The 24,564-nt window shown below is 42.4% G+C and overlaps 1 protein-coding gene across 1 annotated transcript in view; it reads left to right on the top strand.

Moving 5' to 3' along the window:
• LOC116940391 (guanylate cyclase 2G-like) overlaps positions 1-24,355 on the top strand; it is a 38,766-nt gene extending 14,411 nt beyond the window's left edge. The window contains exons 13-23 of the mRNA XM_076065505.1: positions 218-289; positions 2,003-2,165; positions 3,977-4,132; positions 5,217-5,391; positions 6,552-6,686; positions 6,997-7,189; positions 8,444-8,618; positions 9,419-9,517; positions 16,616-16,707; positions 18,044-18,163; positions 19,580-24,355. Coding sequence (XP_075921620.1) covers positions 218-289; positions 2,003-2,165; positions 3,977-4,132; positions 5,217-5,391; positions 6,552-6,686; positions 6,997-7,189; positions 8,444-8,618; positions 9,419-9,517; positions 16,616-16,707; positions 18,044-18,163; positions 19,580-19,762 — 1,563 coding nt within the window. The 3' untranslated portion in view covers positions 19,763-24,355. The remainder of the gene's footprint in view (positions 1-217; positions 290-2,002; positions 2,166-3,976; positions 4,133-5,216; positions 5,392-6,551; positions 6,687-6,996; positions 7,190-8,443; positions 8,619-9,418; positions 9,518-16,615; positions 16,708-18,043; positions 18,164-19,579) is intronic.
• Positions 24,356-24,564: the final 209 nt, after the last annotated feature.

The following is a 24,564-nucleotide window of genomic DNA, read 5'->3' as shown; positions in this document are numbered from 1 at the left end:
ATTGAGCTTTGCGCATCGACTTTTGAAATTCATATTTTCGACTTCGTCAATCCACTTCTGGCTGAAGTTCAAGGAAGTTGTTTGACCGTACTTCTGGTCAACGCGGGTCGGTGAATGCAGAGCCCAGTTAAGATATAAGTTCAGTACACACTTTAAAAAATGTATATAATTAGCTGTCATTATACGTGTATCATATATTTCTTTCTTTCACGTTCAGGATGTGTTGAAGACTTCTGACTTTGAGCTGGACTGGATGTTCAAGACGTCGTTTGCACACGATATCGTTAATGTAAGTATCCAGCGAGCTCTGAACTTCACATCACAATTCCGAATGGCTATGCGCGATACTTGTGAATGTATTTACAAGTGAATGTTATGAGCTGACGAGGTTTGGTCAAATGGGTCAACATGGGTGGAGAAATGGATGAGTGAAGCTCGTGGGAATAGTAAACATGGTAGTAGTAGCGATTGAAAGGGGATCACCAATGAGGGAGTGACGACTCCAGTGAGTGCTGAATCGTCAATGAACCTGAACCCGACTGCTCACGCTGAATTCTGTCGAGTAGTGACGTAGGAACAGGGCTGTTGCTCCACGCCAAATCTGCAGTCTATTTCATTATTCCGCAACCTCGCCCACTTGTATAGTCAAAGGTTATCACACTCAGGATGACGTCGTAACAGCACAACACTTTAATTATCAACAACAACATTGGAACAAGAGACCAAATTTCAGGAGGGGCGGGACAAACGTTGCTACGCCTCCTAAGTAACATGGCCGCAATAAATGTCAGTTATCTACAGATACTTATGTATGTTGAACTTCTTTCGCACCGTACGTAGTCAACCATGCTATTTGGAAGTGCAGTGGCGAGATGTTAATTACCTCCCTTGGTATGTTGAACGTTGTGGGTTCGACCCGGACCCTGACGCCTGTATATTTGAGAGTTTGAACGTTCTCTCTCCCTGTGGTTGTGTAGATTTTTCTCCAGGTACTCCGGTTTTTCCCTCTGCATTTAGAATCAATATGCGTTTAGATAATTTTGCTGCAATACATTTCCACATGATCAGCCACTTCGTTGAGCTATCATTTGTGGCCCAGTCACTTCTGAAATATAGCTATATAGCTCAGTGGGCCTTACCCGGTAAAATAAAAAAATAGTTTGGTTTAGTATTGGAACTTTTGCCAAATTTGTGAAATATATTTCTACTCTTTCAGCTCATTTTGCTCCAGCAGAGGTGTGAGAATGAATGCTTACAACTCCTCAGCGAAATTACAACCCAGCTCCAGGGAATGCTGACCTGAGGCAGAGTGGATTGTGGCCGGTGTCGGTTTTTTTTCTATTACATCTCTGCTGTGCAAGTGGACCTGCCAGAAAATGCAGACAAGGCAAGCTCAGAATAAAATAGTGTATAATTAATATTTCATCAGTAAACACTTCGGGCTTAATATACATGTTGCAGGAATGGCTTTTTGAGAAAATACTTTTGAGGAAATGAAATTGTTACTTTATTATTACGATTTTTGGTGGGTTGGCATGTTTTTGCATATTGGCCAAAAAGTAGTTTCTGCCAACAAGAACTCTAAGTAGGCATTAAGTTTCCAATGGTCACGAAGCCCATGATATAATTATTTGATACATTATTACCAACAATGCATGAGGTTTATTTTTGTATTATTTTATTTTGCATCATTTTATTTTGAAGGTCACTTTTTGTATTATTTCATCACACAGAGGTGGGAGTGCCCTGGATTGTTGTGTTACCAACAGCAGAATAATAATAATAACGAGTGTAAGTCTTTACACTTTTTAATGACACGTAATATTCTGTTATCAAAATGTTTTAAAGTTCACCATTTCTTACAGACATAATAAGGGACACTGATACATTTCTCATAAGTCCTATGAAGAGATCTTTCGATACATAATCACGATGTCTTGTGGAGTCTACCGATATTGTATTTCGTTTGATGTAGGAAGCATACCTGTTAATGTGTTCTCAGGGCATGATATTCCTGCACAAGAGTCCCATAAAATCCCACGGGAACCTCAAGCCGTCCACCTGCCTGCTGGACAGCCGCCTGCAAATCAAGCTCACCGGCTTCGGCATCTGGGAGTTCCGCTACGGGAAGAAGGGGAAGACCCTGGACATCAACAAGCAAGAAGGTGGGAAATCTTCCATTTCAGCCAGGTGTGTGGTGTAGTCTCACGAATTGTCACACAGCATACCACCAAGTTCCTAGCGCCCGAGGGGGCTCACATGCAATCACGTGCGGGGATGGCCCTGTCGTTAATCACGTCTTCAGTGACAAAGTTGACTTGGTCTACCTCGAGTTCATGGCACCGACGTGTTAGGGGTGCTTTCAAGATAATGTCTGGAAAGCCTATAAAGCTGATGCATTGCAAATATGTTATGTTTAGGTTGCAGGTATGGAACAGAAAACTACTTATTTATTTAGTTACTCACAATTAACCCAGTGACAGTGTTCAGCGCAATGCACTATATACCCGGCCAACTAAATTTTATTCCTGGTCATGATTAACGCAAGTGGTTAAGTGATAACTAAATCAATGCTTGGGCTCTTTCTTCATAAAACTCACTGGCCAATATCTTAAAGTATGGTTCAACAACCCTCTTGACTGAAAGGTATTGGGATGCCTGTATCCAATAGTATATTGATAAATAACTTTAAATTATGATTAATCATTATTGCTTTCACACCGTTGTATAATGAGTTTTTATACATGAGTATGTTTGCATTGACTATGGCCTTGTGGTTTAGATGAAGTGCACTTGCAAATAACATCTGGCAATCCAGCAGTGTTTGTAAGGCTGACTCTGCTAAATGACACCCTGAAGGTTTACACTGGAGTTTGCTTGTTTAAATAAATAATGTAGTGTGATATAAATACTAAATCGGATTGGAAAGCCCCACAGGCTGATGAAGTAAATTAACGTTATTTTGACGTGGCACAATAGTACAGCTGTTAGCTCCTGAAGCCATATAAAGATGATTGTAATCGCAGTGAGACTACACTTCACACCTATCTTAAAAACGGCCGCAACAACAATACAAAAATGTGCTTTCATAGTCTGCACGCCGGACTGCTCAACCCCATTGCTGATCACTGTTTCTCAGCCACTGTGTTTTACACGATTGTTGGTTCTGTTTGTCCATTTTTATGCTAATATATAAACTGCTTCATGTATACTTTCAGAGATGACTGCGTGTATTAGCACAATATAAAATAACACATAACGACAATAATGATGATCATTATGACTGTGGTTCAGCATAGACATGCAATATGTATATTGTTTACTAGACTTATCATGATTTAACCTCCCAGCTATCCAATGATTTTTGACAACGCGGGTTGTGATTCGATTAAATAATACATTTTTGTCTCGTTTTGGCATCACGTTTGCATTGTTTCTCCTGTTTTTAAGTTTCATCCATGAAGTTTTGTTCGCGCCTTGTGCCAAACGGTGATATTATCATTTCACTATCGCACAATTTGCATACACGTTAAACAATCCACTCTCACACATTATTCTATGCATGCGTCAAAACGAACAATCAACTTCACGCAATGATTTGATGCAATGCTACATGCCCATTGCTTGCAGCGTGGTGTGTGCGTGTGTGTGCGCACGCGTGGAGCGGTAGTGTAACGGTTGGCGCGCTGCACTACGAACTCGGTGAACCAGTCATGGGCCTCCCCAAGGTCGGATACAGTCTCAGATGAGTGACTTGTGCGGTGTGTAAACATCGCCACGAGGGAGACAAAGGCGGCCGGGGGTGGTGTTGACCACCCACCCCCTCGCGTGCCGTTTCCAGCCTTCACGTGGGGCTCGGCTAACAGTCTGTTACAGGCTACACGGGGGGGGGGGGAATCTTTCTCTTTGTTTTTCTCTCTCCGAACACCCCCGTGTACGAGTAACCCCCCCCCGCTTGCCGTTGTGCCTCACAAAGAGCTGTACTGGACAGCGCCCGAGCTCCTCCGGATGGAGGACTTGCCGGTGAACGGCACCCCCAAGGGGGACGTGTTCAGCTTCGCCATACTCATGCGCGAGGTGATCTACCACGAGGACGAGGGGCCCTACGTCGGCATTCACCTGGAGCCCAAAGGTGCTCGACGACGTGACGTTGTCGGTGCGGTCACACCACCGTTGACGGCGAATTGCGGAAGGACGCGACGAATGAATGCGGTGCGCATCTCTTTATTCTCTTCTAGTCCTAGTCCGAGCATTGGCGGGGGGGGGATCAGTACACAGTAATTTGGATCCCACCAGTGAAAAATCCCTTGAATTGAATGATGCTCTAAAATTCCATCCACCTGCTTTCTTTTTTTTATATTTGACACATCTACTTGACAGTATGATGCTTGATCAGTTACCGAATGCTACCTGTGTTTCCCTGTTCTTTTAAACACGGTTGCTGAACGCAGGCCCAAAGGCCAAGCGATCAGCATCAAACATCACTGTTGAAGGTATAAAAACAGGTCTTGCATTTTTTTAATTGAGCAAAGTTGTAAGGACCTGCAAGCGAAAAAAAAGATAATGGGAGGGAATTCCAAAGTCATGTAGTCTGAGTAAAGAAGCAAAGGCGTGCTTTTACCTGCAGTGTGGTGGTTTGATACGGTAGAGATCATTTAAAACAGTCCTAAACATGTAAATATTGACAAAAAGCTTTTGTGACTGCAGGAATTCATATTCTTTGGGTCTTTCGGTAAAGCCACGTAGATAGGTTCAAAGAAAATAAAAAACTACGACGTTTCGATCACAACACAAGCGATGACGATCGCTTGTGTTGTGAATGAAACGTCGGAGTTTAAAAAAAAATATTTGAACCTCTCTGCGTGACTTTACCGAAAGACCCAAAGAATATGTAGTCCTAAACATGGTTGGGTAGAATCAATGAGGTAAATTCATGGAATTCATGACCGTGGTACAACCACGCTCGGCATCAGGGTTGGGACATGAAAAGCAAAAACATTGATGCCCCAAATGCTATCGGAAGGGATCAACAATGATGTATCGGAACCAGAACATCGACAGCTCGCAGTGTTGACCCTACGCACGACACAAACCCCGTGCGGAGGGCATGCGTGACCTCGCGTGACTTTGCAAACGGCATCAACGTGCCCGCGGTTCGCAGTCCACCCCGCGGGAGTGGCCCACCGCAACGCGTGCTAACCGCGTGCCTTTTCCAGACATCATCGACCAGGTGAGGGACGGCATCGCCGTGCCACCGCTGCGGCCGCTGCTCACGGAGCGCTGCGAGCCGCGCATCCAGGCTCTCATCCGGCAGTGCTGGGACGAGTCTGCGGACCGCCGGCCCGACTTCTCGTCCGTGTCGCGCATGCTGCGCCTGGCGAGCCCTGAAGGGTGCGTCGGTGCCGGCACCGTTCCAGCGGAACTATCCCAGCGGCCCTTTTGCTCTGCTGCCACAGTTACTCGCATTGGCTTCCGGTTGCCGAACCGATTACATTATCACGCTGCACTCATCGCACACGAAAGTGCTCACCACAAAATGAACCGCAATGCCTTGCTGATCTCGTCAAGGAGCGTAACTCATCACGCGAACTCTCGGTCATCCTCACAGCAGCGGCTTCTGGCTAGCCGTCGAACAAAGACTGTCCCTGCCATCGCGCGCTTTCAGATGCGCTTCTGTGGCTATCTGGAACGCTCTTCAAACTGACGTTAGGAAGCCGCTTTAGCTATGCACTTTGAAATCTAGATTGAAAACTAATTGCTTTAGAATTGCTTTTTGTGTGAAGTTTGTTGTCCTTCCCCCGCACCTCCGATTAGCACAGTTGGCAACTTACGGTGCTAAAGAAGTTCAAATACATCCGTTGCACATGTGCACGTACAGCCCTTTGTTAATCCACTGTTGGACGAGCGCCTCCACATGCCGTGCGGGTCGTGGGGGTTTCTGTGCATACTTTACCGAGCTATTGGAGAAAGCAGGGAGCATAGATGTGGGAGATTCGAAGTGCAGTAAAACAGTGGAATTTGCTGCACTGTACTTTGCTACCGACAACCCCACATTCTGTAACAATTGTGTGTGCAGGGTGACCACCCATACAGGCACTATCCTGACTTAAATCCATGCTTAGCTTTCAAGATCTGCTGGGATTTGGTTATAGGAATATTAGTTTCTCAAATACATTTTTATTGAACTCGGATTAACATTTAAGATGCACAACTCATTTCTCACGAGATCCTGGCCAGATTACAGCGATATGTCAGTTCCATATAAAATTTACTAAATCAGCGCACACACCCAATTAATAGCGCACAGAAAAGTAATGTGTCATGTTAGAAATGTTGAAGGTGAAAAAAAACCTCAACAATTATGAAGATTAAATATCAGATTTTTTAAAATTAGATCTTAACAGTTAATAAATAGTAGTGGTAAAATTAAGTGTGCAGAAGGATATTACGCCGCACGGCGGTTTAATTAAAAGGGGTTGTGAAATTATTTTTTGTAATTAGATGCACTCTTTTAATATTCATTTTTTGACAACGCGGTGCGTCAAACACAGGAACATTCTGGACAACATGGTGTCCAAGCTGGAGAAGTACGCCAACCACCTGGAGGAAGTCGTGGATGACCGCACGGCGCAGCTGGAGAGTGAGAAGAAGAAGACGGACCGCCTGCTGTCCAGCCTGCTGCCTGGGTAAGGCACCCATTCCACGCCATGTTTACAAGGTCATTGGGACCACGAGCCCGGAACATTCAAACCCCCAAGAGTGGCTGGACATTACAATTACTGTAGGCACCTTTGCTTGGGGCCATGCTTGCAATTGTGGCATGAGTAGAAGGAGAATGGGTGCGGAATAAGCCACGCAAAAAAATGTTCCAATTATCTACAAAAAATGCCATCTGTCTGCCCAACAGTGGCAGGATGACAGGCAACATAGCCACATGAATTTGGTCTCTTGTCTCAGTGTACACTCACGTATGGGATGCGCGCATCTTTGGTTCAGGATTGTCGTTGATCAGCTGAAGGCTGGCAAGACCGTGCAACCCGAGCAGTATGAGCTCGTCACCATCTTCTTCTGCGACATCGTGGGCTTCACGGCCATGAGCGCCATCAGCACCCCACTGGAGGTCATCAACTTGCTCAACGACCTCTACAACCTCCTCGATGACATCATCAAGGAATACGATGTCTACAAGGTCTCCTTCATTGTCCGGGAATCATTATAACACACACACACACACAAAGATCTCCCATATAAGCTATGCAGACTGTGAAAAGCACGTGCTGCTGAAGAGGAACTGTCAAGGTTGAGATGGCACGCGAGGGTGTGCCGTGGCCAGCACCATGCCCACCCACCCTCATCTCCCCACTGCTAATGTTTACACACTACACCGGGTTACTAACTTTAAGACCGAGTAAACTTAGGGGAGACCGCGGAACGCTTCTGATATCACTCGCCACGAAGTGTTCGCGTTGGCCAGGAATTCAACTCAGGCCACCGGGTTCTTAGCACAAGTTTGTCAACAACTGCGCCAGTGCCCCACTACATGAACAGAACACACTATTGCAACAGAGGGTATTTTTTTCTTCCGTCTCCATTGAGTGACGAAAATAAAGCTCCTGTGGTAGCAGGAATTAATTGACAAAATCATGTTCCGGAGTGGAACAGTGGCACAGAGATTAGTGCACTGCTCTAGAAACCCTGCAGCCCGAGTTTGATTCCCATCCGCAGTTAATATCAGTGGTAAGTGAAATCGTCACCAAAGTCCCTTCATCAACCAACACACTGGCCAACATGGTGAAGTACTCTTTGGTTCTTTCGGTAAAGTCACGTAGAAAAAAATTACATTAAATAATAATAGAATACGACATTTCGATTGCAACACAAGCACCCATCATCAGGTACAAATGAATGAGAAAACAAAATAGTAAACTTGTAAATACAATGCAATACAACGCAGAGAGTCGGCCAACACAACAGTCAACACCCGACCTGGTTGATTACGTTCTTCCATAGATTGCTAAATTTGAGAGACAAAACATAGTCACGGAAACACACAGACAGACACACAAGCAGAGAGAGACTCACACAGAGACAAACAGAGAGAGACTCACACAGAGACAAACAGAGAGAGACTCACACAGAGACAAACAGAGAGAGACACACACAGAAACAAACAGAGAGAGACACACACATGGGTGCTTGTGTTGCAATCGCAACGTCGCATTCTATTATAATTTAATGTAATTTATTTCTACGTGACTTTACCGAAAGAACCAATGAGTAATTCCTGCAGTCACGAAAGCTTTGGTGAAGTACGCTTAGACAACTCTCCACTGCTGGTCAAGTGCGGGGAGGCCTTCATACAGCAGTAGAGGGGGGGGGGGGGGCTGTGAATTAATCATCACTTTAAACGTCGGGGGTTCCAGTGCGCGCCGTGCCGCTGCAGGTGGAGACCATCGGGGACGCGTACATGGTGGCGAGCGGCCTCCCCGTGCGCAACGGCGTGCGGCACGTGGAGGAGATCGCCACGATGTCCCTGCACTTCCTGAGCTCCATCATGAACTTTCGCATCCGCCACCTGCCACAAGAGCAGCTGAAGCTCCGCATTGGCATCAACAGCGGTAACGGCGATCGATTCCAACCATTGGCAATTTTTTGAAAGTGAACACGAGTTCCGTCGAAAGGTCTCTTCAATTCTCCCCACCTCTGTGCACCCAGCAGTATAAACGGGTAGGTGACCGTTGAAATTGCGCGTAGTGTGGGGCAAAGTATTGGTAGAAAAATAAAGCAAAAAATAATATATGATATAATATTAATAGTGTTTTTCCACTTTTTTCTGGCAACAAAACTGAAACCTTTTTTTTACAAGGATCCATGTCTGCATTAACCACAATACCTGCAGTCAAAATGCAAAAAAAAAATACTATGATAATGTATGCATTGTCCTTGAGACTGATTGGTTCACACCAAGGGACGGCTTTCTTTTGAACCTCGACCCAATTGGTGCTCGAAAAACCCTATTATTACATTTTGGTACTGGCAAAGGAGGTCTAATGATGTAAAAATAATATATTTATTTTATTTTTATACCTACGTGACTTTACCGAAAGAACCAAAGAGTATGGATTCCTGCAGTCACGAAAGCTTCAAATCAAGATTAAAGTGTTGGTACTTCCACCTCTTCCAAGATGTCTCGTTGTATACCCTGACATAGCTTCTCGAGGGGCCCTCTCTTGAGCTCCGTCTAGTGGAAGCCCTTCCACACTTCATTATATTTCAGAATTTGCATTTTCAAATATAAATGAGAATGCCAAGAAAATAATAGTTACAGCACGTACATGCTTGGTTGACGTAGAAAGCAAGACCACGGTGGATTTGCGAGACACGGGAGCTTCGTGCTGTAATACCCCCCCACCCCCAGGACCGGTGGTGGCAGGAGTGGTGGGGAACACCATGCCCAGGTACTGCCTCTTCGGAGACACCGTCAACGTGGCCTCACGCATGGAGAGCACCGGCTTCCGTGAGCATCCCACCCCCCCTCAGACCCCCTTCACACGGCGATAGACGGACAGGGAGACACCGCGTCGCGTACGGTGCAAGCGGAAAGTGGTTCACTGTATTTAGCTGGGACATCTGATTAATTGTTGACGTCACCATTTACTTTCATTGTTGCCATTATTAGGAAGACACTCAAAGCCATGCGCTCTCAAATCTAGATTGAAAGCGAGTTTCTTTCGAACTGATTTTTGCGTTTAGTTTTGTTGTTGGTGACGTACGATTCAAAAGAAGTTTAACATACATCAAACGACTAATCGGATAACACAAAATAGGGGGTGGGGGGCGGGGGGGAGAGTCTCAGTTCTGTGTCCACGTGTGCCCCTGGATGGGAGATGATGGACATGGGCTGGACGATGACATGGGCATAATCAGCCGCTTGAGGTTGGATGTGGTTTGTGGGGGATTTCTACCTTCGGGAGGTAGAATATCAGGGTGGCTAATTAGATGATTTCGTTAATTATCGACTGTTTGTCCCAGATTTAATTGTAATCAAAGTAAAATAAGCTGAGACGTGCGTCATGCAGTTGTTTGCACTGAAACAGATCGTATACAAAATATCCGATTAGAATTATCTGAAATTGAGTTTGTGCCATCATGCATTTTGGATGCACTTAAATAAAAAACACAATTTTGGTCAGGCTATGGGCCTTCTTGTTATCAAACACTGATGTGCTTTATCAGGGCAGTGCAACCCTTTTATTGAGACAGTCTTCATTTGTGAATCGCATCTAATTGCACCTCCGATTAGCACGGTTCGCATATCCGATGAGCATGCTTGGCTACGTACGGTGCAAAATAAGTTCAACATGCATACACGCGAAACAGCCAGGCGAGAGATGCATGCGGCATCTTGCATATGAAGAGCAACGTGATTTAATGTGACTGTGGGGACACCAACAATGCAATGTAATAAATACAAATCTTCGAGTGCCAGCTGTGACGGTGCAACGGCAGCTGCGCACGTGTGCAAGGCATCGGCTTTCGGTGGCGCGCGTGAAGAACAGCCGTACACATGCAAGTGCTTCCAGCAGGAGGCACTGTCCAATTGCGGGGTTAATCGTGCAGTGGTCGAAACCTACCATGCAATGTGAACTTGAAGTGCTGTTTAGCTTGTTGGGTACCAAAACGATGAATTTAGGAGTGAAACATTAAGGTTCGTGTATAATTCGTCGTTACTGATGTACTCGTGGCAAAAGTATGAAGGTTCGAGAAGATACGGTATATTGCATTGGACCTAACATAGCATGTATGAATTTTGACAGGATCATCATCGTATTATCAAGTATATTATTGGGTCTTTCGGTAAAGTCACGAAGATAGGTTTAAAAAAATAACAAAAAACTACGACGTTTCGATCGCAACACTCCTGATGATGATTGCTTGTGTTGCGGTCGAAACGTCGTAGTTTTTTCAAATTATTTTTTGTTATTTTCTTTGAACCTATCTACGTGACTTTACCGAAAGACCCAAGAATATGAATTCCTGCAGTCACGAAAGCTTTAAGTCAAGTATTATCAAGTACTGTAAATTTTAACTATTATTAATATTATTCAAAACACTTCATGTAATCATTGCTTGTGTTTAAAAATCGTATTTTAAAGCATACGCTCGGATTCAAGAGGTTAAATCCTGCAATGTGGCTGGCTACAGACCAATAATTGTAAGGGAAGGCATAACAATGATGCAGGGCACGTGTGGTAGGGTAAATTGTGGGTACTCCCACCTCTTAAAAGACATCTGGCCGGTGTGAAAGAGTAGGCGGATTGCATACAGGAGGGTCACCAGAGCTGCCTCCTCCAAGCGGAGGTCACTTCTGCATCATTGTATCCTTTTAAACCCTATCTTTGTCCCATTACTTCACCAGCACTCCTTCCAAACTTCAATCTGCTCTTAAAAAGAATACCATCTGCGAGCTGCTGCTATTCGTCCAAGGTTCACCGCTCTTCATCCTTTCACAGAAAATACTTGTGCAAACTATTAATTCTACTTTTCTTATTTCTGGGTGGTATTGAGCTTCATCCTGGCCCAAATGTAAAGAACTCGTATAATTCTGTAGATTTTTCTGGCAGAAAAGGTGTTGGTGTTCTACATGTCAACATCAGAGGGCTTGTGATTAAATTAAGTCAACTAAAATTAGAAATGGCAAATCTTGACCCGGACATTTTTTGCCTAACAGAAACATTTATCACTCCTACCGTCAATAACTTGCAGATTATGATTGACAACTACAATCTTTTTCGGCTTGACCGAGGCTCTAAAGGAGGTGGAATTGCCATCTATGTTTGTAATACTATTGCATGTTCACCAGCTCACTCCTTGTTTAAAAAATGTTGCTTTGAAGGTTTGGCTCTCAGAATAGCTCTCCAAAATAATCAACAGATATTGGTAGTGTGCTGCTATAGACCGCCTAGTGGGAAGGATGTTGAAGCTGCATCTGCACTGAGAGAGCTTTTTGAGGGCCTCCCTAAAGGTGAAATCGTTTTAGTGGGTGATCTAAATTGGAATTGGCTAAACCCGCCGGCCGTGGCCACAAATTTTACAGATGAATTTAACCTGTTTCAATTAATAAATGTCCCCACAAGACCCAACCTAAAAAATGCGGGACAATCAACTCTGCTTGACGTCCTATTGACAAATGCCCCTCACAATTTCGCACTGACTGATGTTCTGGGTAATAACCTTAGTGATCACTCCATTATTGGGGTGAGATCATCATCCAGACCCAAAGCCCCCCCTAAAATTGTTGAGAAGCACTCTTTGAGGCACTTCAGCACTCAGGCATTTACTAATGATGTGCTTCACTCGGATATTGACAAGGTCTGTGGTATCCCCAACTTAACTACGGCTTGGGAGACTTTCAGGTACACGTTCCTCCAAATTCTTAACAAACATGCTCCGTTGGTTAGATTTAAAACTAAAGGCAACCGCCCACCATGGTATGATCCTTTGCTTACAAGGCTCATGAAAACTAGGGACAAGGCTTGGACATGTGCTCAGAAAGGTAATTTGGTAAATGACTGGCTAGAATACAGGATTTTAAGGAATAGATGCGTCAAAAAAATACGGCATGCAAAAAATGCCTACTTTTCCTCCACTCTCCTGGAATCACATGGAAATGCCAGGAATTTTGGAAAACAATCAAATGTATCCAAAAGGCATCCAAAACAGACAATCTGCCCGTTGAGCTTAACCGAAATGGGGAATATTTTTCAGATCCCAAAAAAAGTTGACAATTTTAACCTTAATTTTTCTGAAGCTGGTAATCTTTTTGATAATGTATTGGGAGTCACCCCTGCTCATGCAAATTCCTACACCGCTGTCCAAACATTAAACGAATTTAGTTTCCAGCCAATCCACGAAAGTAATGTTCTGTAACAACTGTCCTAACTCAAAGGGTCCTCCTCTACCGGAGCAGATAGTTTTCCTGTCTTTGCTCTACTAAATGTTGGTCACCTAATATACAAACCTATAGCCCATATTTTCAACCTGTCCATCAAAGAAGCATCAGTTCCTCTAGAAGGGAAACATTCCTATGTCCGTCCACTTCACAAAGGGGGCCCTAAAGATGATCCCAATAACTACCAACCAATCTCAATTTTGTCCCCATTGATGAAAATGTTTGAAAAATTATTGAAATTCCAAATTAGCAGTTTCCTGTCCACCAACAATCTACTACATCTAAAACAATCTGGGTTCCGAAAAAAATACAGCACCACATCTGCTGCATTAGACTCTCTGAATCAAATTTACAGTAGCCTTGATAATAAGCAGTACTGTGCCTGTCTTTTTCTTGACCTGTCCAAAGCTTTTGATACAGTAGACCACAACACCCTGCTTAGTAAACTAAGTTGCCTCAGTTTTTCCGAAAACGCAGTAAAATGGTTACAAAATTACCTCTTTTCTCGCACCCAAACTGTATTCACAGATGGTTGGAGGTCAAACAGTGTTAAGATAACAAAATGGGTTCCACAGGGTTCCATCCTCGGCCCCCTTTTGTTCTCTCTTTATGTCAATGACTTGGCCACTGACCTGGACCAGGGTAAATCTTTTTGCAGATGACATGATACTGATTACTGCTGGCCGCTCTCCGGATGATGTGATTGCTAAGCTCCAGGGTGATTTTAACAAACTACAACATCAGCTAGTTGCTCTTAAACTAGTCCTGAATATCTCCAAAACCAAAGTGCTATGCTTCTCACCGGGACTAAAGCAGGAAGTTATTTTTCCCCAATTACATTCCTTACATAATTATCAAATAGAGCAAGTCAAGATCTATAAGTATCTTGGGGTCATTCTGGATTCAAAACTGAATTTTGAAGATCACATTGATTACATTGGTAAAAAGACATAAATAAAAATAGGTTTACTGTATCGATACAAGCACTGCTTCTCCCCTATGTTCCGTTTGGAATTGATAAAAGCTACCATACTGCCTCTACTTGATTACAGTGATATCGTGTATAAATCAGCCCCAAGTACTGTACTGAAGAAGCTTGATTCCATCTATCATTCGGCCTTAAGATTTGCATTGAACTGCCATATAGGACTCACCACTGTGATCTCTAAATTGGGTCAAACTTAACATCTCAATTCATTATGAGACCTCCTTTGCCAGAAACAAGATATAGGAATAGGTTTTACCCTTTTTAACTGGCACAAAAACTGACACCTTTATTCAAGGCATCATGTTTGCAAAAACCACAACACAAGCAGTCAGAATGCAAACAAAAAAGACAACTCTGATAATATGCACTGTCCTTGAATTTGATTGGTCCACACCCGAGACAGCTTTTCTTAGAGCCTAGTCTCCATTGGTGTTGGACCAGAAGACGCCAAAAGGCGTACAACTCAAAAAAGGGTAAAACCTATTCCTATATCTTGTTTCTGGCAAAGGAGGTCTCATAATGTAAATGCTCACCCCGAGCCCTCAATACTCTGATGGTGCGCTGTTTTTGAGTTGTACGCCTTTTGGCGTCTTCTGGTCCAACACCAATGGAGACTAGGCTCTAAGAAAAGCTGTCTCGGGTGTGGACCAATCAAATTCAAGGACAGTGCATATTATCAGAGTTGTCTTTTTTGTTTGCATTCTGACTGCTTGTGTTGTGGTTTTTGCAAACATGATGCCTTGAATAAAGGTGTCAGTTTTTGTGCCAGTTAAAAGGGTAAAACCTATTCCTTTAACATCTCAATGTTCGACGGCTTGTGCACCAGATCTTATTTATTCACGATGTACTTACAAAAAAATCCGCAGACTACCTGCTGGATCTCCTCTCTGTTTCAAAGAAAAAATTTGACCTCAGGTTTTCGCTCATTTACCAGCTTCACATTCCCTATTGCCGTACAAAAACTGGAGGAAGGGCCTTTGCTATTGATGGCCCCAGGGTCTGGAATGCTATTGCCAATAAACTGCAACTTGAATCACTACCTATGAGATCTTCACTCAAAACTGCTCTAGAGGAGTTATATACCCCTAGCTGCCACTGCTATTCAGTGGCCTAAAATGAAATAAAATGTTTCGCTCCGGATGACCGCTGCAAAGTATTATCTGTATTTTGATTTCGTGTGCTGATCTTAAAGATGCATTGAAAAATGCGATACTCCGACTGATGCTCCTGTTGTTGTGGAGTGACTCATGCAGCCAGCTATGGCTCTAGGGTTTGGTGTTACATGATATTTATGTAGTTTATTGTAAAAAATTCGGTCACAGTCCCTATGATCACTGTTACATTGCATTTATAGGTTTATTTTGGTGATTTAGAAAAGTTTTTTGGTTTGGCCATGTTTTTGTTTATTGTAGTACGGAGTTAGACTGATGGCCTTAATCTTAGTTGTCTTGTGGTTGTTGTTGTTGTTGTTTGACTTGCATCCCACTGGGATTCTTGCACACAGCGTTGGAGTACGGTGCTATTTCAGGAATATTTTGCTGTTTTTCCTGGATTTTCTGTTTGCACCGTCACATAGTCACTTTAAGATGTTTTCTTGTTCATGTTTTTGTTTTTTTGTTTGTTGCGGTTGCACCTGATTCAAGAGCCGAATGGCTCACAGGGCTATACCAAAATAAATGGAACTATGGAACTATGGAGCAAGCAATTGCAGGGCTGCACCTTAACTCCTAACAACTCGTCGAGAACCCGCTGCTCTGCAATGGAAAATAATGAACAGCTGTCATTTTCAATGCTCTTTTCACAATCCTGTACTCAGAACACTCAAAGTAATCAGCTTTTTTACACAACCAAATTCCAAGATAATATCTATTGTGAGTTTTTAAAGAATCTCTAGTATATAAAGAATATTCTGGCAAGAGAATTACATTAACAGGAGCACACATTTGAAAGTTAGAGCAATTGTAAATGAACCTTGGTCAGTCTCCTGTATTCGTTACCAACACGTCTTCAATGTCGCTATCTATTATATATCTTCTGAAATTATTTCACCATTTCAATCAAATGTTTATTTGTTAAACGCAAAATATAGTTTAGTTAGTTACCAGCTAGTTTTGGTGGCAACAGCCAGCAGCAATTCACAATAAAATCGTTAGTTATTGTTGTGGAGAGAAGCCTAGCTATCAGCCATCCATAAAACTCTAGGCATAGATTATTTTAATATCACAGTATTCCCTCGTTATTTGCGAGGGTTGCGTTCCGGAGATGCTTGTGAATATCAAATTTCGTGGATAATAATTTTGGCCAACGAAACCCAATTGTTTAAATTAATTACCTAAAACAAATAAGCTATTAAATACATGAAAATGATATCATCACTTTCTCACATTGCATTATCTCTCATCACTCTACCTCATCACTTTATCTAATCACATTCTCTCTCATCAATTTATTTATTAATTTTATTTCATCTCTCGGTGAACTTCTTTCACACCTCCAATTAGCACGGCTGGCTACATACAGTGCGAAAGAAGATAAACATACATATGTGTAGAGTTCCAGAGGCGATTTTGAATATCCAAAATTGCAGACAGCAAGTTTGTGAAAAACGAGGGAATACTGTACTATCATGATGCACCAACGAACAGCTGACTTGGTTTCTCCCTTGGTTTTGACAGCGCTGCACATTCATGTCTCAGAAGCCACCACAAATCTGCTGAAGCAGATCGGGGGCTATTTTCTGGTGGAGAGAGGAACAATTAATTTAAAGGTACGTCCGTAGTTATTTGCTCCTGCAAGCCTACAGTAAGGGATATTTTTTAAAAAGGACAAATTTAACTACATCTGGCCATGAGACTGGCACATAGGTGACATTAAAATGTGATGATTAGCAATGGGAATTGGCTCTTAAAATAATGAGTCATAATAATGCTGTCACTGAAATGCCAACTTACAAAACAATTGTCTTACCAATAAAAAGTTTTTGGGATAAATAAACCATAATCGGGCGGAATGGACATGAAGAAGTAAAAATGGTGGAAATGTAAACAAGATTTAGTTAATTATAATAAATATACCAGAGATTTCAGAGATGTCTGATATCGTTTTCATGAGAGGAAGTGACCACAGGTTGGTGCGATGCACGTTGCACTATATTCAGAGTGAGGACAACGCTAATTACAGGAACAGCAATATAGTTCATATACAAAATACAGAATAAGTAGAAAACAACTAAGAGATGCTGCAAAATAAATAATGATATAATTTCTTAATTAACACATTCTACTGCTTCAATTAGATTTACCAAGCAATGCAACAATTGCTTTTGCATGTGATTACCTCTTTTCCCCTTGAGGCACCTGAGGTCAGTTGAAGAGTGTGGCTGTGCTGTTCCCTGTGCAATTGCATTTGTCGGTGGACATGACATTTGCCACGGGCCACCATCATCTAAAAGGTCAAAGAAGCAGTGCATGAACAAATGTCACCCTCAATTATGAACAAAATGTGCTTGGGTTGCACAATTATGCAGTATGCAAAGGGTGGCAAGTATAATAATCATTTTTAATTGACACCAGTAAAAGGGCACGCAGGTTTATTGCGTAGTATATAGCAGGGACTGCTGTGGTTTATTTGTTAGAACAATGGAATTGCAATTCACACTTTCAAAAACAATGTTGCAAGTTTCTTAAAATTCCCCCACCCAGCAGTATAAATGGGTAAACCACAGTCAGTTGATCAGCTGGTCACGTGTGGTGGGGTACAGTGTGGATACTCTTCCAAGACGTCTGACCTGCATGGAAGAGTAGACCAAATTACCCCTTAGAGGAGCTCACCTGAACTCCCTTTGAGGGCTGAATATAATTGTTGTTTATAGCAAGACCATTAACATGCACATAAATAAGGAACATTCTACAAGATACCACCTTCCAAAGATATCATGATGAGGGTGACCTTGCGATCCAAGCAACAGACTTTTCACGATTAGACTTTCAACCCAGCCAGTGAACCTTGGAGTCCTGTGTGATTCATCAATCACCTCTCACAGCCTCCCATGGTATCCGTGCACTTTGATCGATTGTTCGCTCTGTCCGTGCCCTGTGTGTTAGGGGAAAGGCAATCAGTTGACGTACTGGCTGAAGGGAAAGGCTGGTTTCCAGATGCCTCTTCCTGAATTCTTCCACACGGGAGAAATTCTGAAGAACAAGGGCACTGTTGAAAGCAATCAGGTAAAGCACCAGCTTGCGCTCTGTAAAAGAAGACTATGGCACAGTACTAGAGATTTCATGTAGATCGTTCCTTTTGATTGTTTTTAGTCGCAAATGATCCATACGAGTGGAAATGAAAACGAAAGTGTAAACACTACACGTTCACATCGCTCAAAGTTTGTGTCACCACCAGTTACCTGCCAGACAACATTGCGGTATTAATACAGCTCCAACGTAAGTTATGTAGTTAACGTGCAGGAAAAAAAGAAATGTGATATCACAACATTTCTTAAAAAATGCGTATTGTCATTGACGTGAGTCAAAAGCTTGGCTTTTTTACACCACAATGAGCCACATTTTGATTTTGGTCATGCATTATAGTAAACGGTTAGGTGACAAAATTTTTCCATGCCTATATAGTCTCACCCTAGCTAAGAATGAAGACAATCATGTGTCCTGGACGCACATTTAAATTGTTGACAGTGCTTTCAACAAGCTGAATGAGCCAAAACATAAAGCATCTGCACATCCACTCAAAGTGGAGAGATGTACCGAGTAGATGTTTGAAATGAATCATCGGATGCTCAATTAAGAGCAGAATTAATGGTTTCAAATAGAACGTTAAAACTGACAAAAAGCTTCAGATGGTGTGGTTGCTTCTCAGAGTGTGACTGACCAGCTCTGACGATTCTTACCTTGTTTCCAAATAAATAACTGCTGCTGAACACAGACCCCAAGTCCAATATAGACAAGCAGACGGCAACAAACAGCACTATTGAAAGCACAGTAGATAATACTGAATATGTTTCTCGAATAGAGAAAGATTATAATAACCTGGGGGAAAATAGACGATAGAAGGGAATTCCTAAGTTTTATATGTAAACCCCTTTGTCAAGGTGCCTCACTTCTCTAAATCAGCTTAAAAAGACGCTACGAATCTTAACAACGTTCATTGAAGCTCTGTCGTCCCGACGGGTCTGTTCCTTTCACCTGAAGAAGGCTGCTTATGTTGTGGCCGAAACGTCGTGAGAATTTTATTGTGTTATATTATTTTATTTTATTCATACATTATTTTATTCTCATTCTACGTGACTTTACCGAGAGAACCAAAGAAGATGAATCCTTGCAGTCACGAAAGCTTTAAATCGAAATTCTGCAAAGAAGGCGAGAGAGAGAGAGTGCGCTTGAACCTGCAGTGTGGTGGTTGAACAGAGTATGAATGAGCTGAAACAGTGAGTATGCTAGACCGAGTCCTCAACATGAGCGGAGGTTCATGGGAACAGTTACCAATGGTCACAGCAATAGAGGAGTGATAAGTAGGCGGCTGACCGCTGGCGAGGAAGACATCGAAACCAACGAGCGTACCGGATTTATCTCTCGACGTGACTCGCTTTACATTGAATCCTGTCACTTGCTGTGGGTGTCTGGCCACTGCAGATCACGGAGAACTGGACGGAGGAGTTCGCTAAGGACGTGGCCGCTTTCCGGGCCAAGCAGAGCATGGGCGCTACGGCGAACCGCATCCCCCCGCACGGCGCCGCCGGGGACAAGCACGGCCCGAAGGGGCAGCGTCCATCCCCCGTGACCCAGGCCAGCAGCGTGTGGGCAACGACACAGTAGGGCGTTTTCACGGGGGGACCAAAACTAAAAAGGAGCCGTGCGTTGACACGCGTTCGACTGAGATGCGAGTTGCGGTGCACGTGGCCAGGTCTCGGGACGGTTTGAGTTGCGCTGCATAACTAAACAAAAAAATGTTAGCCACGCAATTGTTGTGTATCTGTAAAGTAATTTATTGGCCACTGTTTAGGCTCTTTTTAAGCACGATGTTTTCAGGTGCAGCCATTGTGATTTGGTTAAGAGCTGCCTTTATAGATTATAACCCTAGACTGAGCTACGGTCAACTTGACAAGCGTGAAAGTAAAAACACCTGGTGCTTAGCCCTGGCATCATAGAAGGCAGCGTTAAGCCTGCAGGCTTAAGTGATTGCATTGCTCGGCAGTAAGTAGTAATGTCTAGAAGTTTCAGACGTGTTTTTTTTTCTGTGTTGGATTCTGGTATTTAACCCCCATGTGCAGTACCCCGAAAATGAATGAAGATTTAAAAAAAAACGTTTGGGTTGAGAGTTGGTAGTTTATAAAATAGAATAAATAATACAAATGTGATGGGTTTTTTTTCAAGAACATCTCATTGAGCCTCCAAAATATTATTGGAAGGAGCTTTTTGTGTATAGGAGAACCCCCCCCCCCCACGTATTTCAGCAGATATCAAGGGCTGGGTAGCCCACCGTGGATATAGAGTGATAACATCGTCTCTTTTGCATCGCAGAACTGTGAGTGAAATTGACGGCCAGGGAAGACCATCGTTCAATAGTGTATTAATTCTGGCTGATGATGATGATAATGAGCAAACGTTTGGACAAACAGGTTCATAAACCTGTTTTCTGTACTGCCATCTCCTGGACAGCTCACAGCCCAGTATGTTTGGAAGTTTAACAACGTCTGTATGATCTTCCTACCAAAGCCTCCAAGGTACTGGATGACAAGGCGTACTCCAACAATTTCCAGTAAAACATTATATTAATTAGTGAAGTACTATGTCAGGCTATAGTACTAGTCACAGCCTGCACTAGAGCTGTGGCCTTTGACTTTGTGTCAGAAATGTCACATTCTCAGCACGATTGTGGAAATTACGTTGAGGTACTAAGATTATATTTATTCGTAAAGTGCCTGGATGGTTATAGAGCGTGCACAAATTATATATAAAACACTGGGCTCGAGTTCCCTCTTTGAAATATAGGCAAAACAAACCCACAGTGCAAGTGGATGATGTTTTCAAGAAAGGGCGCCATAGGGCATCAGTGTGTGTGTGTATGTTGAACTTCTTTCGCACCGCACGTAGCCAACCGTGCTAATCGGAGGTGCGGGGGAAGGACAACAAGAAAAAATGTGACTGCCCCTTAAACGGGAATGCTTCACCCACTTTGAATTTAGCTGTTGACGCTCGGCTTTTTTTAGATGTATGTTGAATTTCGTTTGCACCGTACGTAGCCACCCCCGCTGGCGGTTTACAATTGTAGCAATTGTATCCGGTTTGCCACTTACCACATACATAGCAAACGTAATAAATTAATCATCCTGGGAAAAGGGACATTTTAAAAATGTGACACGGAACTTCGCCCGTGTATTTTCAGGACGTGTAGTCCGTTTGAGCTTGCTATGAACAAAAATGCGCGAGGTCTTGTTTCCTGCTGTGCTCTCCGCTGTCGCTGTGAATATAACAGACAGGAGAGGAAACAATGCGTGATTAAAGTTCATACGCAACGAAGCAATTGTAAAAATAAAGTTGCAGCAATCGTAGGCATATAAGAAAAAAAACATAAAATTGCACAAATAATATTTAGCTCACGTGTGTGCTCAATGAAAGACCCAACGCAGCTGTTTTGAAAGACCCAACACACACACCATGGCACATCCGGATACCTGATGCACAAATGGAAAATTCAAACTCTCGAGTGGACGACTTGTGGTCATCCAGAACAGACCGTACAACATATAATGACGCGATGCCCGATCCACGAATATGAAGGATACATCACGGCGATGCACTCTGCTGCTCCTGATGCGATTATCTGGCTTGATCACCGGATGTGAAATTGTATTTGTTGCTCTGAGTCTACTTCAGCCGTACGAATTAAGGAAGAAGCACACATGTACGATCATTGAGGAATGATCAGTGGCAATTTTTTGTTGTTGTTCCTATGACGTTTCAAATATATTTGAATAAATTTACAAAATCTTTCATATTTTAAATAGTGAAACGATAATCTCCTGGATATAAATATCAACAGCTATGAATTCATTTTAACAGTTCAATAGAAATGTAGCCTTCATGAAATAAATAATAAACATTGTTCTTGCTTTGGCTTCAGTATGAAACGTTCTCTCCAAGATGTTCTTCGAACTGAGATCCAGTGTTGACACAACAACTTTAAATACAGCCAAGAGTGAGCCTGTCTGTCTCTTTTGAGTAAGCCGGTGAAATGCACATAATCTCACTCTCAACCACATTCAATTCTAAGCTTGCCATGTGTGTATATTGAGCTGGCTTAATTGGCCATTAAATCAATCCACCTGCACAATGTTATCTCAGAAGAGTTACAGAGTGCTTGTATGATCAGCTGTCTTTTTTTTACATTTGAGAATGAACAATTTGGCTTTAACATCGGAGAGGAGAGCCTTGGGATTTTTTATAGCCACAAGAAAATAGACAGTACAGCAGGATGAATGTCCCTTGCAGTGGATAAAACACGTATAGTTACGCTCACAAGATGGCAACAGAAAGACGTAGTCGATAGTTATTGACCATTGGAAATAGAGTTATGGCTTGCAAGTTCTTGGCCTGCTAGCTGCCCCTTGATATTACACCGCAATCAGCATCTATGTCAGGTTTCCAACACGTGATAAGAAAATAAAAGAGAACAATTAGTGATTCAGTTGTTCTCTTTTATTTTATTTTACCTACGTGACTTTACCGAAAAAAACAAAAAGTATGAACCCTTGCAGTCACGAAAGCTTCAAATCTAGAACGTGATAAGAAGCCATATTAATTGCATGCGTTACTTGCTAAGGTTGACTACAACGAAATCGCAAGGTCTGTGATGATGAAAGTCTAGTTTTTGGAAACATGAAGTATCAGACAAAGAGTGAAAGCATTGCCAACATCCTGATATGCCATTATACCAATGCGACTGGATGTGTCAATGTATCTAGCTGGTCAGCTCGTGGCAATGCTTTATTGCACGTATAACACAGGACATTTGGCTGAGTAATCACACGACATATAGATGAATGTAAGCAGATGTAATTCCCTACAAAAGGGTGCTATAGTATTCTGGATTTTCTTTTTTATAGACTCTTGAATGCGAGTTATTTAATCATTCTATGTCAGTTACATATTCATGTTACATGTGTATTACCCTTGCAAGGCATGTCATTTATAATATATAATTAACATAACTTCGTGACCGCTAATTATAGCCTTGGGGGTTTTTTTTGGCCAACATTTCAATGAAAAGCCATCGCAAAGAATCGCTCTCAGTAGGGACACTGACCGAGATGCACAGGACGCGGTGTTTTTTGTAGCTGCAGGCTACATACACACATATAAAGCAATACTTTTAAAGTGTTATGCTGAGTGGGGAAAAAAAAACAATGTGTTCCATTAATGCCCTCAACAACTAATATCCAAAATATCCACACACGAAAAAATGTGTTCTCCTTGTTCTGGAAACTCACCCAATTATTTGATGTTTGATGCCATATCTCATTGACGTTGTGTTCATGTCATTACTGTACTTGCAAACTTAGTTGCATTCACGCTAACATTGACAAACTCCACCCACACAATTACATTGATGCGATTGCAAACCAAAGGGAATATAAATGATCAGAAAAGTTAGGTGTTTTGCTCTTTAAATGTACACATTTTTGATTTGCCAAGTTGCTCCATTAATTGAAAGTCTATTGAAACCAATTCAGATAGGCGTGATTGGCGGAGAGAGGTGTTATAGAGAATCAAGTAAAATGCAGCACTCGTTAATACCTCTGAAGCAACAGCCGTGAAATGCATTGAGCAACAGAAAATCGCTTATACTTAGCATTGTTACTGTCACCGGCATAAACACCGACCGCTTTGGTGTTTAAAAAGCAACATGTTGAAATATTACATATTGCAAACTGAGGGAATTTGATTTCTTTATTATAGATCTTTTATACTTTCTTTTTTAATAAATGAAGGTCAACACTGTCAAGAGATGCAGGTATATCATTGTACCAAGATCTTTTGAACAAACGAGTTTAATAGTCAAGGTTGTTGGTGATTGTGTGCATTTACCCGATGTGTCCATCTCACCCTGTCATTGCACATGTGGCATTCCATGTTCCAGATGTTGAAATGTATTAGTAAATTAAAAACTAGGCATTGGCTTTAGATGGTTAAGTTACAAAAATAGCATTGGCTCATTAAAGGCTGGAGTTGCGTGTACACTAATTGTATGGCGTATAACAGGACATCCTTCCAAAATTTGCTAGCGCAGGTAATTATAAAATGCAGGTACAGCTACAATTAGGTCGGCCTTTCATGCTGACACAACATCAGGGTCAAGAGTCGTGAAAACGTGTGAGAATTTAATAAACAAGACGATACTTAATACTATATTTGTTTGTGATTAATACATTTCTTTTGCCATTTTTTTAATTTTACCAGGTAAGGCCCACTGAGCTATGCAGCTCTTATTGAGAAACGACCTGGCTACCAGTGATAGCTCAACAATTTATGTCAGCCGAATACTCTAAATGCATGCTTCTAAATGTGGAGGGAAAAACCGGAGGACCCAGAGAAAAATCCACTCGGCCATGGGGAGA

This window comes from Petromyzon marinus, chromosome 8 (genome assembly GCF_048934315.1).
Source record: "Petromyzon marinus isolate PM22_M1 ecotype Great Lakes invasive population chromosome 8, UKy_Petmar_22M1.pri1.0, whole genome shotgun sequence".
In the NCBI taxonomy this organism is placed as follows: Eukaryota; Metazoa; Chordata; class Hyperoartia; order Petromyzontiformes; family Petromyzontidae; genus Petromyzon; species Petromyzon marinus.
This window is presented reverse-complemented; position numbering and strand designations above follow the sequence as displayed.